Raw genomic sequence first — 18,410 nt, forward strand, 5'->3', positions numbered from 1 at the left:
GGCAATACTTCTGATAGAATACATAAATTCCGATGGCTACACGGTACTGCTGCTACTTAGGCCAGCAGTGAAAGGCGAAGCAAATCCGATCTCAGCTTATATACTCCGTTTCCCTGCTCAGCGAGATCCCTACTGACCGAGAATTGGGGCCGTCCACTACGTAAAAACTGGCCGCCGAGCATGCAGCCAAGAACTATTTGTATGTGAATCTCGCGGAGTAGAGATCTCGCTGAGCAGGGAAACGGAGTAGGTACTGTCGTTCACGGGGTGTTGACGGACACTGGGTGTTGACGGACAAGCCAAAAAAGAGCCAAGCCAAGTTTTGCCTGCAATCCGTGCCAATAACCCGTGAACGACAGTAATTATCTATAATTATCACCTAGGCAGATAGGCTTCTCAAACCCACCCATCGTCAGCGCCGCAGCGCTAGTGCCGGGTGCATAACTGCACCTATTCCTTATCGAGCTACATGGTTTATAGCAAGAGCCCTAATTATAGTAAGATAGGTTTTAAAATTTCGAGATTAAAGTTAAAGAGAAGGTATGCTACGGGTGGGCTAGGCGGTATAGCTTCGGTAAATATCTGCTATGTATAGTATAAGGCCGCCCTTATAATTATGCCACCTATGCCGACTATGGCCTTAGATAAGAGACCGCACGCGATAACGTTGAACAAAAGATATCTTGAGCTAGTTCATACATATAACTGTGCGTAACCGCAAAGAAAGAACCGTCCCAACATGCGTTTACAATCCCGCAGGAGGAACTTCGATTAGACAAGTGAATACTTCGCTGTAGCACTCCCATAACGCTTCCCTTTAAACATCTGGTCAAAGGTCAAGATCATTGCTGACTTCATCGTCAGGACGTAATCCACGTGGATTTCGTAATATACCTGCGAATTCAACCCCATCTTTTTAGTGAACTCGCTTGGGGGGATCATGCTCAAGTCTGATTCTAAGTTGCACAAGATTCTCGCAGCTTGTGTCCATCAGCATAATTCTTTTCTTTTCTTTCTGATTTTAATCGCCAGCGATTAAGCTCCAAGGGGGAAGGAAGCCTACGATTGATTGGTGAATTCAAGTATGGAGGAGCCGGTCCCATCTCAGCAACGTAGAGTTCAGTAGCGAAGTTCATATGCATACCTCCTATTCGCGTTATATAAACAAACGGAAGGGAGATTGGTTTCTCTTCTGAGACTTCGTCGCCCTTGAGATAGTACACACAATTAGCTTATCAATATCCATTTGTAGCCTGGATGTCATGTGCTTTCACCTCATTGATAAACCATGCCATTGTATCCGAACATCTCATAGTTCCTGTGAAAGGACACTTAAATAGGTTTTCTATGGGGTCTTTTCCATGTATAAAAGGTCGATTACAAGTGGTACCGTAATGTCGACGTGATGTACGAGTCGAGATACGAATACCAATTGCGGCACCCCGAGCGACGGCGCTCCATCTATTGACTGTCAGTATATATATAACCGGACTACCAAATGTGGAAAACAAACGCGTTGGCCGGCTGAATGATCTCTATTGGTGACCTGTCGGCCTTTCTCACTTCGTTTTCAAGCCGTTTTAATAGATATTTAGAGCTTCCGAAGCCCCCAACAAGGAGTACAGACTACATTTTGTTTGATATATTAATAACGTTCGAATGTCTGGATAGAATTTTATATTCACATACCGTGAGTCTTAAAGATGCTTTTGCTTCAACATTCCTAACCTGACTTTTAACGAGGGGAATAATCTTATCAATAACAGGGTCAAAGATTGCTTTCATCTCTTCCCTACTAATAACAAGATCACCGCCATCAATTCCGGCGATAGGATCATCCGGAATTCCACCAACAGGGCAATATAGCTCATCGTCATCCTCTGAGTCCGTGAAGCCCCGCTTCAGCTCTTCCTCAAACTTCTTCATTATTTCATTCCGTTTGCGAGTACTCATTGTATCGTATCTGCATAGATCAGCGTCAGAAAATGATACTCAACAGGAATGTTAAATTATTTAAAGGCAATCAACAAAGTGCATTTCTAAACCTTTCTCCTAGGCGGGACCGAACCATTTTCTCGAAGTTTCCGTTGAGAAAGGTTGAGCCACATAAACCTCCAGTACCTGCTGCACACTCCTTCACTGTGATATTTGGACTTGTTTCTGTGACCTGATATGAAATAAGGTCCTAGAATGGTTTATTAGACTACGATATATATATGTATATAAGGTTGGAAGAACTTACGACGGTACCACCACCACAGTCCACAATAACGAACGCGTCATTGATCTGTCAATCGACGTTAGATAGGCATGATGAATGACAACTCTCTAGGTATGGTTGTAAAGGAGGTATCTTTACCTGAAGGCCATTACTTTTCAGGTCTCTCAGAAGAGTCCACGCTGCAGCGGCATCAGGCTCCGACACGAGTTGGAGTTTAGTTCTATCCCCAAATCCCGCAGTCTCCGCTGCTCGTAGAGTCAATTCTTTTGCATTATCAGTCCAAATCTTAAATAGCAGGTTAGCAGTTGCGCTTGAGCAGGAGAATCTTAAATCCATCGATACTTACAGCTGGAACGGTCAAGATATAATCGATGGGTGTCGCATCAAGGAATGCTTTCCCGTAGGTGGTCTGTATACAGTGAATAGCATGTTTTCTCAAACATGTTAAATAATCCGCTACCACATCTACTGGCTCTTTTGTATTCCGATCCAAAATTAAACTCCTGGTAGAATTGATCGTCCCATTGTTCGAAATGTACTTTGTCGGCTCAAGGAGAAGCTTAATCCAGGCAAGTCTTTCTTCCCCAGTCTTAATTTGGAACCCCCATTTGGATATCTCTCCCGAGCTGTCATACGAGATCTCACTGGGTACTTTATCTGATGATCGAATTGCCTGAAGCCTCCGATGCTATCATGTTAGCGCCACAATATCTAGTGCTGAAGCTATAACAAAGGATTTCATCATTGTTACCCCTGGCCAATCTCGGATGATTATAACGTCCTCTTGAGCCCCTGTGAAGTTCTAGTAAATTGTTAGCGCTGCAATGGGCTAGACGTTCAGGAAGGTCCACAATATATAATCCATACAAACGCTTACCCAAGCGACTCCTGAGAACGTAGTCCCAAAATCTATCCCAACCTTCAATTTATGTATATTAGACATTTCCAAGAGCCTGTGCGAGTAAGGTGACTTTAGGAGCTCGCAGCAATCTAAAGCTTTGTGTAGAGGTTGACTGTGGCTTAAGTAACTCGAGAATCAAGTTTGTGGTGGAAAGATCAGAAGCAGGTGGGGGACTGGTTAAGGCGGACACTGGTTTAATTTAAAGATACGCATTAAACTTAGGCATACAGCGAAAGCTAGTGTCTACATTAAGTTATCTCATGACAGGGTGTGCATAGCTGGTGGCGCCAACAAACCACACGCCGCAGTATTGCATGTTGGTTGCCTGAACCAATATCCGTTTGGGATTGCGTACATTATATCAGTCCTTCAATTTATTTCTTACACGCAAAGCTCCAGTCCCAGCTTCCAACACCAGAAATTTTATCTAAACGTCTCTTATACGTACAAACTTCAAAATTATTTCTCATGCAAAGGATATCAGCGGGTTTGTGCTGGATCACAGGAGGCTCGCAACGTCCCAAAGACAGTAGCACCAATCGTGGCCCCTCTTCAGCTTCCATGATGACACCGGGTAATGCGTGGGGCGTATACCAAGGCAAAGGCCATCCAAACGTACCGGATGGTCGTCAGGATTCGAACTCTGATGAAATTGAAGTCGATGTACGTACTAGGACATTATCCCAAGTGCTATCTTGAATTTTGAATAACATAAAGAAGCCCATTTATGCGTGTTATTCATCTGAAGATAAATCAAACATGCCATCGGATAAGGAGCAAACAAATTCTAGTGCGCCAGTCCAAACGGCTCAAGGCCAAACTTACAATAACGTCGGCGGCCCAAAGAAAGATACATCTACGAGACGAAACGAAGCACCACATAGATATGATATTCGACAAGAATATACCGATATCCACTTCAAAGCAGGGGCTCGCGGGGAAGGGTTGCAGAGAACCTTTTACGACGAACGTACCGATAGCAACAGCCGGTACAGCAACAAACGGCTAGAAGATGAAATTAGACAGAGGGTTGAGGCGGAGTTAGAAAGGAAGTATTCCGAGAAATATGAAGAAATGTTGGGAAACTTTGAGCAGGATCGAAAGTCGCTGGAAAACAACAACAAAATTCAGCTGAGAAAATTGGAAGAAGCCTATAGGAAGAGTCAGGCCACATTAGAAGAGAGTCATTGGGCATTTTCAAGAAAGGAGCAGGAGACACAAGACCTCATATCGAAGCTAAGATCCAACATCAATGAGCTTACAGTGTCCGTCTCGAGGACTGTGAATGTGAGCGGGGTCACTACCAGAGACGACGACTACTTCGAAGCAGAGTTTGCTAGCCTAAAAAATTCGATACATCAGTGGGCTCGTCAATCATTTCGTCAAACTGATGCAGTTACATATGATCAACTTCCGCCCAGCCTGTCCAAACTTTTAGGAGTTGATACTCCCGGATTTATAATCCCTCATGACTCTAAAATTGGCTCCGCAGAATTTGAGGCGATAATGGCCCACACGATGATATTCGATATGATCTTTAAATCGAAATTTCTTCTACCTTGGGAGAGGCTAGAGGGGCTGGAGGAACTGCACGACCTAGAGCAAAGTGAGGGACACCAGAGGCCCGACATCGCGAGTACTTTTCTACACTATATTGGGGGAACCGGTGAGTTTGCAAAAACACTTAAACTAGTGCCAAAGTATAAAAAACTTACGTGGGGCGCGATAATGACAACATTAGATCTCAAGAAACGAGAATGGTTTACTCAAACCATCAGTATGCTCTTCGCACACCATGAGTATGAAGAGTTCCTTAACTCCAATATTCAATCCGCGCAAATGATCCTTCAAGAGCTGTCAAATAGTCTTTTACCCTTGGAGGGCGCAAAACTAGATAAGAGCGCAAAAAGGTTAGCCAGTATCATTTCAAAGGCTACTCAACTTCATAAGGAAACCTTCCAGCAGGTATCGCCATTTTTCCTCCACACAATCAAACCAGGAGAACAATACAATCCCTCGTTTATGGAAGAGTTGAACCTACCAGACACTGAGGAGACAAGTGGTCAGCACTACGTTCAAGCAGTTCTTTTCCCGCCAGTATTTCGGATAGGGTTCAACGCGGCCGGAAACAACAACTTGGACTATCCAGTACTTATACGAAAGGGAGTCGTGAAATGCTTTCTAGAGAAAAGCTAATAAGTGTAATCTCTTCTCCGACCTCCTAAGATTCCGTAAGACAGTTCCTATCGATATAGAGGCTTGTGTGGATTTTGTCTTGCGTGCCACCTTAACATTGGTTTTCACAAGGTATTTTCAACCATATCTTAAGGACATGTATACTTAATTCAATGGCTTCTTTAATTTCCTTTATCTTATGCATGCGCTCTTTACACTAGCTAGTATAGTTCAAGAAATCATCTCTATTACCCTAAGGTATTCTCGGTACAATGCGGCCCGGTGGTAAACACAAGCTCTACGGGTGGTAAATGTCTACATGTACAACCTGAAAATTGCAGTAGCCCTAATCCGCCTCAGCGAACCTAAATATACGTATTAAAAAATGCATGTCGTGCAATACAGCTTAGGTAGTAATACAGTCTGAGAAAACTCGACTTATGGGTTGGTGAAAGCTAGGATGTAACGTAAAAAGGAACTCTAATAAATAATAATTTCTACATAATCACTAGATATGGGAAATAAGTGGGAATACTTATGGTATGAGAAGGTAGAGGGATGGGTGTGTCAACTTCAGAGGAACCTTTTTTGTATGGGAATTAGAGAAAATTCCACCGTTAGGCTAGGCGCTAGTACCATTATATATGGGTGTAGATCTCCCAATTTTTATAGATTGATTGGCTGCAAGCGCCGAAGTTTACAGGTTTACACCATAGCTTCTCGAGCCATATGTATATACTTACTTTGTAATGTAGATAAACTGTAGCAAGGACCAAAATTCTCATAGTGCTGTCACCACAAAAGATTTGAGTATTCGCTTAGTCTTTATCTACTATCTCAAAACAGTAGGTTTAAACCAACTTGATATAGAGCCTCCTACTGATTCAAGGACCTTCTGAAAAATATAATATACAGCTTTTAGACATGCTCTATCAGCAGGGGAAGCCTTCGGGCGGATTTATTAGGTGGTTTGCAATTGGGATTATTAGGTTTGGGCCCATAAGTTTTCTCAGACCCACGTTCATTTAAAGTTTCATTGTGTCTCTATGTACTGCGTATGTAGCAAGATGTACTGAGCTAGAGTACTACATGTACTCTAGTTCGGGTGTAGGAGTAAGTACCTAATTATAAAGTGAGAAGACACCTGGCTGCAGAGGCTTCGTACTCCTGAAGGCCGTTCACTGGGCATTGACACTGGGCCACAGTTAGTCTCGTGTTTGCTTTGATTCTGCGCACACGCAGTGCGACAACAAAACAGTCTGGGAACAAGACTAGGCCGCAGTCAACACGGCCAACGTCCGTCACCACACTGTAGGTGGTAGCCAAGTCTCATGTGACCCCAGGACGATATATGTATAATTATTAGCCAAACGGAAATTTCTTACTTTTGTTGGCGATCTGAGGCGGTGTTGATTGAGTGGTGGCGGTCTATAGTAGCCTCTACTTAGAATATCTATGCCTGCTTGATTATGTACATGTACATACATACTTACTGCCTAGATCCCTGAATTAATGAAAGACACACTTTGTGAATATCTACAAGCTAGTAGCTGGCAAATCTGTTCTATCTGTGCAGTCGGAGTATTCACTCTACACGGTAAGAATACAGTGTTGACAACTAAAAAGTACATGTGGTCCTATTTGTAGTCTTGTACACTTAACGTCGAATCTCAGAACATAAGGCGTTATCTAAAAACCAAGTACTAGATAGGTAAATAGAGTGTATTGGCCACACTCGATTTTCAAATTTCGAGCTCAAATTCTGAGTTCTTGGCAGCGGGAAGACCCACCTGTACTGCATTAAACTCTGTCAATGTTCACTGGAGTATTGAGTGTTATATATATCGCACGCTACAGAGCTTAATAATAGTAAGAACTCTATACGCGTTCACCATAGCACAGGTGGGTCTTCCCCGCTGCCAAGAACTCAGAATTTGAGCTCGAAATTTGAAAATCGAGTGTGGCCAATACACTCTATTCAATCTCTTCAGGATATGGGTAATGATGATCACGACTAAATATCGTCTTGTCTCGCGTCCCATCCTAGTCTTGGAAGTCTCGAGATCTGGAGACGGATCTCAAGCTAGACTGATATAAGTTAAACCCAATCCGGATTGGGTAAGAACTTGTAGATACATACATCTGGCCTTTCCTCATTGAGAACTTCCAAAAGTAAACGGGATAAAAGATGGGGAAGACCGGCTTAGGTAAGTACGTGAAGCCCCTCTTGATATAAAGCTTCTATGTCGTTACGGGCAGCGCATAGCTCGGTGGTTAAGCCCGAGACAGGTTTTTTTTTGATTTTTGACCCTCGATTTTTTGCCGGTGCCGGTGCCGGTGGTATTTAGCGGTACCGCGGCCTAAGTGCTTATATCTCTACATGTATGTTGCTGCGTTTCTCAATATTTCGATATATATATAATTCATGATTAAGCCAAGTACCAATTGTATCAATCAGAACCAATTAGAATGCATGCGAGGTGAAATATAATTCTACCTAATTCAATACTCCGGTTGATTGCCTCGTTGAAGCAAACAAATACAAGTTGGATGCCTTAATCGTGCATATCTTGTAAGCAAGGTCTCTTATCAGTGACTCAGTACGCATGTAAATAGTTGGATGCCTTACGTTCTGTTAGATAGTTAAGGCCACCCTTGGAAGGCCCGAAAACCTCCAACCCTCGCTTTCTCCTGCACCTGTTTTATTCTCAGTCTAGAAGTCAACAGCTTTTTTTTTATTGGAGAATTCAAACCAAGTAGGTACATATACTTTTGATTCCAGTTTAAAATAAAGAGTAATGAATGAGTAGATGGAAGCTAAACCATGACTATTTGCAGAGTGAGAGTAGAGAATTGTCCCTCAATCAATTGATAGTTTCAGGCCGACATCTGAACACCAAAACCAACAAATCTAGCCACTACTACATATTCTCGCTCACCTTCAGACTAAAGTCTACCACAATTTGTATCTTTAACGATGGCCAAAGGCTGGAAGGAAAACGTCAATAACTTCGACAACGCGGACCGTGTAAAGCTCCTTGGGGTAATCGACCATCTCCGCGAGCTCGGAATCAGCGACGATATCCCCCTCCCACAGGTCAGTTCTATTTTCATCTATCATTTTAACTCATACTAAAGTGTTGGTCCAATCATGCAGCTTGTCGTTGTCGGTGACCAGTCAAGCGGAAAGTCCTCTCTTCTTGAAGGTCTCACAGGGCTTGCATTTCCCATTGCATCAGACCTATGTACGCGTTTTGCGACACAGATTGTGCTTCGCCGTACGCCTGCGGAGGAGGCCAATGTGAAGGTCTCCATAATTCCGGGCCCAGAAGCTCAGACAAACGAGCATTTGAAAACCTATCTGGCAGGATTTAAACATATTTCAGAAAATGCTGAATTCGGCGCCGACGAGTTCGCGGGTTTGCTGGGCAGTGTAGGTTTATTCCAAAATTAATCTCGATAGTCACTTTTTATGCTTTAACGCGAGCAAGACTAACCTACCCGGAAGGCTGCGGAGCGAATGGGACTCCCTAAGCCCGGAACAGAGGATGTCGAGGATCTTGATCACAGGTTTTCAGAACATGTATTGAAGGTTGAACTATCCGGGCCCGAACATCCTCATTTGAGTGTGGTAGATGTTCCAGGTCTATTTCACAGTATGTGTGCAGTCAACAATACTTCTCATATATTGGCATCCTTTGGTTGACTTGAATAATTGCAAGATCCGACAAAATATCAAACGAAGGAAGATGCAATTATTATAAGAAATTTGATTCTTAGTTACATCACGGATAGACGTACTATAATTATGTACAGTTTCCAGTGATTCGTGTAGAGTTTCATCATGCAGTAATTACTGACAAACAGATAGGGCTATTATGGATGGGAGAAACAACCTTGCGAACCAGGAGGTATTTCGGATGGCAAAGGCAGCGGATCCGAATGGTAGCCGAACCGTTGGTGTCGTGACCAAATGTGACGCCCTCCAGCCCGGAGAAGAGCTTGGTGTGAGTATTCCTATTTCTCTCTACATTTATCCTGTAGGTTGATTAACACCGTTGCGATTATACAGGTCCTCCGAATCCTTGAAAACTCCGTCGAGAGCCTTAAACATGGCTGGTTCGGAGTCAAAAACCGGTCGGCGAAGGACATCAAAAACAATGTCACTATAGAAGAGCGACACGTGAATGAAGAGAATTTCTTCACAACCTATCCCTGGAGTACACTTCCTAAAGACCGAGTGGGCATCAAACCGCTGAAGGCATTCCTGGGAAAACTCTTGTACGAGCACATAAGAAATGAGTTTCCAGCACTTGTGAGGGATATCGAAGCGAGACATGCGGAGAGTATTCAGGAGCTTGAGGATATGGGAGCACCTAGGCAGTCCACATCAGAACAGAGAGTTTATCTCACGAAAGTGGTCAACGAATATCAGCTTGCAGTGAATAAAGCGCTTGCTGGGACCTACCCGAGCGATCTATCTTCAACACATCCCCTGAAGCTACGAATGCATGCCCATGCAGCAAACACCGCGTTCGTAGAACGCATCGCCAATGAAGGCCACACCTACCAGTTCATGACCGCAAATAATGCTCTCGACCCAAGCTATAAACCCAGGACTTCTGGTGCGGTTTATGAATGGATTAGAGCGTGGTATAAAGAGTCACGTGGCGCCGAGCTTCCTGGTACCGTCAATCCAGCTGTGGTCGAAAGTTTGTTTAGGCAACAGTCAGTCGGATGGGTTCAGATTGCGGATAACCATCTCATGAACGTTGAACGTATCGTTACAGAGTTCAATGATGCATTATTCAGAGAGACGGTTTCCGATGATCGTATTCGGCAAAATATTATCTCGCACATGGAACCTTTAATCTCGGCTGGTATGAAAGCTGCCGAAGAGGAATTGGCGAAGGTCCTCCGAGATGAACGCGAAGGTACTCTTCTGACATTCAACAAAATATTTGAGACGACCCTCAACACTGCACGCCTTGATCGGATCATTGCTCGGATGTCAACTCACACTGGATCGCCCACCAGCGTCCTAAACGCAAGTTCTCGCACGGTTGCAGGCTATGTTCATCTCACCCTTGAGGACCAGGCAGTTTATGATATTCATGATATCCTCAAGACGTTCTACACGATCGCAGTAGAACGATTCACAGACAACGTTGTGGTCCAAGTTATCGAGCGGCATCTTCTCGGCTCTTCTGGGCCTGTAAAAAGTTTTTCCGTCGAGCATGTTGGTGGTCTCCTGGATAGTGAGGTGGCGGATATTGCTGGCGATGATTTGGCACTGAGGACTCGTAGGACGGAAATCAACAGTCGTATTCGAAGACTGAATCAAGCTATGGATATTGCAAAGAAGGTTAGTAAAGGGTAGATTAGGTAGTACGTACGCTGGGGTTTTTGAGCAAATTCCTTTTTCTCAATATTTTATATTTTCTACAGTTAGCAGTCAGCAAGGTCTTGGATGAATTTATGAATGGTTCAACTTCCTTTATACGCCAAGACTCGAGTGATTCTTCGTGAAAGTTAGTACTCCCGCATACATGTCGTACTATGTAGTCTCATTCTTGTTGTATTTTGTGGTGTGTTCTAGGGTGTAGCGAAAAGTGATCAGAATCTGATGACAAATACACGTATTCACCGCAACATTCACCCTCAATACCCGGTTCATAGTAGGTGCATCCGACGCCAGACTCCTACTCGACCCAAGTACCTAGACTCGCACCGCCCCATCTACACCGGTGGTTGCGCCGATCGATAGCTCGACTCTCCCCATAAACGGTTTAAATCATAAAGCGATCTGTAGAGTAGGTACATGTAGGTGCATGTAGGTACTTCATCTTTAAACATGGTACATACATCTTTCTCCATGCCATATTACCAAGAATGATTTCTGCTCGTCAAGCTTGAAACTTCAATTTCGTCGCTTTGGCGCTTGTGACTACCTAATTAGTCGGTCAATCTTTTATCTACACAAGCAAAACTGCCGCCGACCGACAAGGATTTTTATCTCGATCTATAAATACCACCACTATGGTTGGGGACACCTTGAGCCGGAGTATGCGACATTCGATCCAAGAATTAACCGGATGTTAATTAGACTCTTGGCACAGATAACTGCTTCTCGTTTACAGCTAGCTAGTGTATTAATACTAATTAACATGGCCCGCGACATTCATCACCGAACCCCGACCCTAATAACTCCACCCACAGAACAGCTAAATTAATTTGGACTATGTAGGGTGATAGATCAGATGAATACTAGCCGAATAACAAAGAGATAATTAAAATAGGGTGTGGTTGTGGAAAGTTATTAGCTTGGGAAATCTTGACGTTGGAAGTGCTCCGGCTCAAGGTGTCCCCAACCATAGCACTCACGCATGCCGATGACACTGCATACGGTAGCACATAACAGGGTTTGGTTTTATCCTACTTTATGTAAACGATTTTCAGATAATGCGGTATATCGAGTAGGTATGTATTAGGTCCAAATTTTGAATGTAGCTCCCCGCAATATGAAAGTCGTCGACAGGGGCTCAGATGGACGGACCTCCGACCGAACATATACATGTATGTACTAGTTAATAACACCCTCTTCCAGTGAGTGCTCCATAAATTTTTCACAGTTGTTTCCTGATAGAGTCAACTCTGACGTTTTAAGGAACCCCAAGGAATCTTGTCAACTTTATTTTCTGACTCACGGAAGGTTTCCCCTATTCTTCCTCATCGATGGTACCTGCTAGTACATGTAGGTAACATATTCCGGTCCCCGCTTTGAGCGCTCCAAGAAATCTAAGCTTTCTTCAACGTTATCAAAAATGGTTTGCGAAGACGACACCAGCCATCCCAAATATGCTTCGCCACGCAATAGCACCGTGTCAGCACTTCGATCGGGCCCGGGTAGTGCAAAGAGCCCCCGAGTTACAGCATTCCACACCGCGCTGTTAATGCCATTTTTGATCAGATCTGTTAACGCCGCATGCTCTGGTGATTGTGCTCCTCCCGAGGGATGGGATAACTTCGTGAACAATCTTGCGTCCGACTTAGCACCACTACTCACCCTTCTGGGTGAGCAGGTGACAACGCAATATTTGAACGAGTCGCTGAGCTGGATTGATAGTCTACTGTTCGCGTTTGCTCCTTTAGGTATCATTTCAGCAATGGTTGCCGCAATTCGGGTTGCGGGCAGGCCATTACTTTGGTCCCTAATCGGCAGGGCAAAGGAAAGTCGTGGAACCGTTGAAGCCGAGTTGATGTCTTCAACATCATCCGATGTTTGCGAGCTATGGGGAGGTGAAGGTGTTTCTCGCGTGCTTGGATCTCCAGTCCTTCTGCAGTTGGTTTATGTAGGATCTGGAGATGTTGAACAATCGGAGGATGAAAAGTCGCCTACTGTCAAGAACTCCGAGGGAGTTTACCTATTTCATGAAGCAATTAGGTTGGATATCTACCGAAGAAAGGGGGACGCAGGTCCATCACCAGGTATACAAGAGAGTGTAGATATGGAGGCGAATAACGACATAGATGATTTCCTTACTCGACAAAATCCCCCAAACCTCTCTTTGAACGTCAGTATCAGACCTCTCGACCCTAAGGTGCTCATTACCTTTGCATGCATCGGATTCTTTATGCAAGCTGGAGTTCTCGTATATGCTGCAATATCTCAATACCACTTGAAACTTGTCAAAAGCGGTATCGAAGTCCCAGCCTACGGCTTTCCTATCCTCCTCACAGGAACACTTAGTCTGGCGATTGGTATGTTCTTATGTGCGCAGGCCGTGGAGACCAGCACAAAAGAGGAAACCTGGGAGCCGACGGAAAAGGGCGATTCCAAATCCGTTGTATGGCTACAACAAGGAGGACAAACTGTTGGTGATCAGCGATTTGGATCATTCGCACGGCGATCCGGAATAAAATTTCCCGAAAACCGTGTTCTAACTTCAGAAAAGGCGGGAAAAGGCAAACCGGTTCTTGTTACGGCTGCCATCAGCACTGCCTTCTTCGGTTTCGTTGCTCAGTTTGTCGGATTACGCGCAATGCATCCATCAGTCACCATTGCACAACTGGGGGCAGTTCTGATAATGACTGTTCTGCGGTCTTGTGCTCGTATACAACGGGAAGGCCGCAATGATATTGAAGATCCCGATGAGATAGAAGGCTATGAGTTGGATTGGTTGGCGAAGGATTTGAAAGGTTGTCAATCTTGGGAGATCAACACCGGTCGTGAAACATCTTGTAAAGTTCCAATGTCCCCAACTTCATTCGAGGTGTCCTCGGCAAATGCAAAGGAAATTACCAAATCGACCGCTGCATCAATAGAGAGAATTTGGTCTCAAGCCAGTCCGCCTCAGAATCCTGATGATAAGCACTCAGACGTGGTATCGGAAGCTCCTTCGTCCGATGAAGAGGATATGGATACACCCGAACAACGGTTTCCAACTCAAAACGATGTCAATGCTGCAGTGATGAGGACTCGAGCTCGTCTAGCCAGACTTTCGCATGACTGGATGTTTGGTGGTAGGAAGAAGGCAGAGGTGCTGCATAATCTCATTGAAGAAACGATGAACGAGGTTTTTGACAACATGACCATCCGTGATGACCTGAAAACTGAAAGAGAAATCTCCTGGGTCATACCAGTCGAGGCTTCATTTAAAGATTCAACCACGAATACCGAACAGATCAACCTGATTTTCAGTAGAAAGCTCAACGAAAACCAGAGCTTTGGCGCCTGGACCATTGAGAAGAGCGAATTGGAAGCCGTTCTGTGCCTTTGGACATCCTCGATTGTTAGGGCCGATAGACAACGGGCAAGGGATAGGTTGCCCCGTTTCAAGCGGGTTAGAATCTTAGCGTGTGCTACAGAATTAACAAGCACACACTACAATGTCTGGGTACCTCGCGCAAGAAACCCCAAGCTGGAAAGGCTGTATGATGAGGATACCAGATACTACGGATACACAAGAGCCCCCTCCAGGGATCAAGTCAGCTCAACCGGGTATCTTTATGTCGACGCCGAAGGAGATTCGAGCACTTTATGTGCCCAGGAGCTTTATAGTTTATTCATTTTCGAGCTTGCTGGGATGGTACAAGAGATTGGGGGAGTCACTATACCCCATAATAAAGATGCGATCACCAGGGCTGCCGGTACATTAGACGGTCCCAACACCGAAGCCTTTCGTCTTCATAATTCGAACCTTGGACATCTCGCGGATATATATAATGGGCATGGACTAGGAACCACTGAAGATGCATATTTCTCCATTATTTCAGCTTTTGGGTCTGCAGGAAAGCTTCCTTACCCGTACGAGACCTGCCTTGAAGTCATGAATAATTCACAAGAGCTGGCTAAATCTGGGAAGTGGAGAGATGGTCTTGAGAACGATTCGTGGCTATATAAAAACTCAAAGTCGGAAAACGCACCGATGAACCTCACCAATGTCATTACGAGGCCACTCTTTGAACAAACTCGGAGGTTGGCGAAAAACATCACACGTTTCGACAGGCAGGATCAAATTCAGGAAATGTGGGAAGCGACTCATTCGTACTGCAAATTACTTCGAGCAGAGAAATCAGAGAAGCGAGCCCTAGGGCTTGTAACCTTATGCCTAACCTGCACAAGGGCTAATTCCGAGTTTGGTCACGAAGCGATGACTGGCCTTCTCTGCGATACGATCCAGTCTTTTGGTGGCAAGAAAATGCATAATAATCAAGATTTTAAGGCAAGGGTCCAGGCGTTATGGAAGAACGAAGCATTTTCTGATTTCAGATTCACTGCAAGATTTCTGTGGGAGAACACAGTCGATGGGTGGCTTCAGAGCGATCAAGAACAATGTCCTTTAATATCAAGGGTATTGATCGATGTTCTACGGGACATTGATGGTGTTCTATTCAACGTCGAACTTCAGAGATACCTCGCGACACCAACGTGTCTGAAGTCCGCCGCAGCGGTCACTGCCGATCGTGGTATTTCTATTGAGGAATCCAAGGATGGCCTTTTCCCAATTGATCTATTATTGATCAGGAAATATCGATCCCCGGTTCAGATGGCAGCGGAAGTTGGTAATTTGCAGATTTTACGAGCTCTCTTGGAGGCCGGGGCTGATATAATCAATGAAAAACCCGCACCACATTACGGCAGAACTGCGTTACAGGCAGCAGCAGGGGCTGGGCATATGAACATCGTTTCTCTGCTTATCGACAAGGGTGCAAAAAAGGATGAAGAGCCGGCACCTTACTATGGTCGCAGGGCATTACAAGCCGCTGCAGGAGCTGGGCACCTGAAGGTTGTCAAGTTTCTCTGTAATGACTTGAAGGATATCAAACCGCAGGGCGCTGGGGGGGCAATATCAATACCCATAACAAAAGGTGAGAAAAAACCATAGATTGTGGGCGATTTTGCGGACAATCTCAAGGGCAGGACTAAAGATTCTTTTTGAAACAGCAGTGACACAGAAAGCGGACGCAACTAAGGATGCGGGTGATGGGAAGAGCTATTCTCCTGATGATATTGCATTCGTCAGTGGTGCGCCAGCACCGCATCATGGACGCACAGCATTGCAGGCAGCAGCAGAGGGAGGCCACATTGCAATTGTGGAGTACCTTTTGGATATTGTAGAGGTTGAAAACGAAACAACCAGCGACCCGGGGGTAACAGCACTGGAGGCAGCAGCAAGCGGCGGCCACGCGACCATCGTTATGGCGCTCATAAAGGCTGGCGCCGACATAGACGAAAATCTAGAATCCCCCGTGGGGAAGACAGCTTTTGAGGCCGCTGTTTCTAATGGTCATATGGGTACAATCAAATCGCTTCTCAGGTGCAACTTCAACCGCCAGAAAACATTGGTGAGAGCGATAGAACGGGGGTATAACGATGTGGTCCGACATCTCTTTTCCCATGCAGGTGTCAAACCGAATCTCAATGGGGAGGATGCGCAAACCCTCCTAGATACGGCAGCTAATCACGGCAAGTCGGCCATTATAAAGATACTCAAGGAGAACGGGTTAAATATCGAGAGTGTAAATGGTGATGGGCGTACAGCATTACATATAGCGGCATTACAAGGCGATTTGAAACAGGTGGAAGCCCTTCTGAAGGGCGGGTCAGACCTGGAGAAGGGTGACAATCTCGGAGATACGCCTTTAACTCTTGCAGCTTACTTTTCCCACCCAGAGATGGTCGATTTGCTTCTGAAGCTAGGCGCAGACATTCACAGGGCCGACAACAGCGGTAACACGGCACTACAAAATGCAGTGAGGCTAGGAAAGGAATCCAGCCAAAAGGTTGTAGAAATACTTCTTGATAATGGGGCAGAGATCGAGAGGGCAGACAACCTTGGAGATACGGTTCTGACTCTTGCAACCCAATATGCCGACAAGGACGTGATTGAGTACCTGCTGAATAGGGGTGCCGACATTCACAAGGTCGATGACTACGGGGGCTCAGTCCTGCACCACGCATCAATTTCAGACAAAGAGGACCGTGTGGAGGTTATTGAACTACTTCTCGCAAACGGGGCAGATATCGAAAGAGCAAACGTTCCTGGGGGCACGCCATTCCTGGTCGCTGCACAGAATGGGCACATTCCTCAGGCAGAAGCTCTTCTGAAGCACAGGGCAGATATAAAGAAGACGGATAACCTCGGTGATACGGCTATGACACTCGCGGTTGCCGCCGCCCAGACTGATATGGTCGAGTTCCTTATAAATAATGGCGTAGACATTCACAGGCCTGACAATTATGGGAATACACCAATACACCACTCGGCTCTCTCGGACAAAGGCGACTGCACAAAGATTATTGAGATTCTTCTTCAGCACGGAGCAAATCTTGAGACATCAAATGGCCCTGGGCGCACACCTTTGCTTGTAGCCGCACAATCAGGGCACGTAGTACAGGCAGAAGCCCTTCTGAAGCACGGGGCAGATATCAAGAAGATTGACAACCTCGGGGATACAGCTCTAAGTCTGGCAGCTTTCGCCGTGAAGGAGGATATGGTTGAATTCCTTCTAAAGAACGGTGCGGATGTTCATACGGCGGATAAGGAGGGTAATTCACCACTGCAAAACGCGATTATCTTTGGGAAAGAGGCCAGCGCGAAGATTGTGGAGTATCTATGTCAATACGGGGCGGATATTGAGCGGCATAACAATGAAGGATTGTCGGCACTACAAATTGCTGTTAGGGATGGTTATAAAGAGGTGGAGACTATACTGCAGCAGGCGTTGAAGGATAGGGCGAAATAGTTATTGAGTCTTTTTGGAGAGGGGTGTGAGGACGTTTTATGTGTTTTCTTGTCATTATAATTTCCTTGGTGATTTCGTCTCCTCTTTACTTTACTATGTTGGCGATTTTGTGTTGGGTTTATTCTACATATGGCGTCGTTGAGACCTGTTGGAAATGGTGCTTATAGGTGTTTAGTATGTACTTGATTGTGGCCCTTGGATGAGAAATGATATATGTTAGTACTTTGGTACTTTTGTACGGACATAAGATAATATTATCCATTATTTATTTTACGTGGTAAAATTACCACCGCTCACGTCTCACTACAAGGTCTCTCACAGGCAGTGATTGCCAATACTATAGACTAGTACCTCTCCACCCCAATATTGTGAATAAAGTACAGATCGAATACTATAGATTTGTATCGAAAGTACTGGAATAGGTTCAGCTGCTTTAATAATTATTGCAAAACATTTAGCACAGCATCCAGATTTGTTCGCCCCCCCACCCCCCGAAATCCCACAGAAGCTCTGTGTATCTACTCGCACTGAGCAGGATGGAGATCTACCGTTGGGGTGCCGAGACTGGTATCTTTCGTATTATTGGACTCCTCTAAGATAGAATAAAAATAGATGTCACGTTCTATCCATTGAAACACCCAATATAAATAGAAATAGAACGCCTTATATCCTTTACGGGAAGTCCTCCATTGTTTTCTATTCGCTTGTTCAGAGTAGAATTATACCTCTGGCCTAGTAGCGGACTGGATTGCAAAGCTTGTCATACTATCGAAGTCCGAGTGATATATTATGACCGACTTGAACGTAATGGTGCTAAGGAGTATTGATCGGTCTCATAGTAGAAGCAATAAAGAATAAGCATCT

At 44.9% G+C, this 18,410-nt stretch overlaps 4 protein-coding genes across 4 annotated transcripts; 3 read left to right on the top strand and 1 right to left on the bottom strand.

The window, feature by feature from the left end:
• Positions 1 to 771: 771 nt before the first annotated feature.
• On the bottom strand, positions 772 to 3,164 carry H6S33_003391 (uncharacterized protein; the record flags this gene model as incomplete). Its single annotated transcript, XM_044835134.1, has 12 exons — positions 772 to 980; positions 1,064 to 1,208; positions 1,275 to 1,318; positions 1,391 to 1,461; positions 1,514 to 1,626; positions 1,690 to 1,963; positions 2,046 to 2,185; positions 2,243 to 2,287; positions 2,360 to 2,506; positions 2,568 to 2,909; positions 2,973 to 3,023; positions 3,099 to 3,164. The coding sequence occupies 12 exons, from the start codon at positions 3,162 to 3,164 to the stop codon at positions 772 to 774; spliced, it is 1,647 nt and encodes a 548-aa protein (XP_044691752.1).
• Positions 3,165 to 3,881: 717 nt separating this feature from the next.
• H6S33_003392 (uncharacterized protein) lies at positions 3,882 to 5,318 on the top strand (the record flags this gene model as incomplete). The annotated part of the gene is made up of 1 exon (XM_044835135.1): positions 3,882 to 5,318. One exon carries the CDS (start codon positions 3,882 to 3,884, stop codon positions 5,316 to 5,318), a length of 1,437 nt encoding a protein of 478 aa, XP_044691753.1.
• Positions 5,319 to 8,274: 2,956 nt separating this feature from the next.
• On the top strand, positions 8,275 to 10,677 carry H6S33_003393 (uncharacterized protein; the record flags this gene model as incomplete). The annotated part of the gene is made up of 5 exons (XM_044835137.1): positions 8,275 to 8,394; positions 8,455 to 8,730; positions 8,806 to 8,953; positions 9,165 to 9,304; positions 9,370 to 10,677. The coding sequence occupies 5 exons, from the start codon at positions 8,275 to 8,277 to the stop codon at positions 10,675 to 10,677; spliced, it is 1,992 nt and encodes a 663-aa protein (XP_044691754.1).
• A 1,444-nt stretch (positions 10,678 to 12,121) lies between these two features.
• H6S33_003394 (uncharacterized protein) lies at positions 12,122 to 17,546 on the top strand (the record flags this gene model as incomplete). The annotated part of the gene is made up of 2 exons (XM_044835138.1): positions 12,122 to 15,668; positions 15,748 to 17,546. 2 exons carry the CDS (start codon positions 12,122 to 12,124, stop codon positions 17,544 to 17,546), a joined length of 5,346 nt encoding a protein of 1,781 aa, XP_044691755.1.
• Positions 17,547 to 18,410: the final 864 nt, after the last annotated feature.

This window comes from Morchella sextelata (assembly GCF_020137385.1).
Source record: "Morchella sextelata strain SCLS chromosome Unknown scls_15, whole genome shotgun sequence".
Lineage (NCBI taxonomy): Eukaryota > Fungi > Ascomycota > Pezizomycetes > Pezizales > Morchellaceae > Morchella > Morchella sextelata.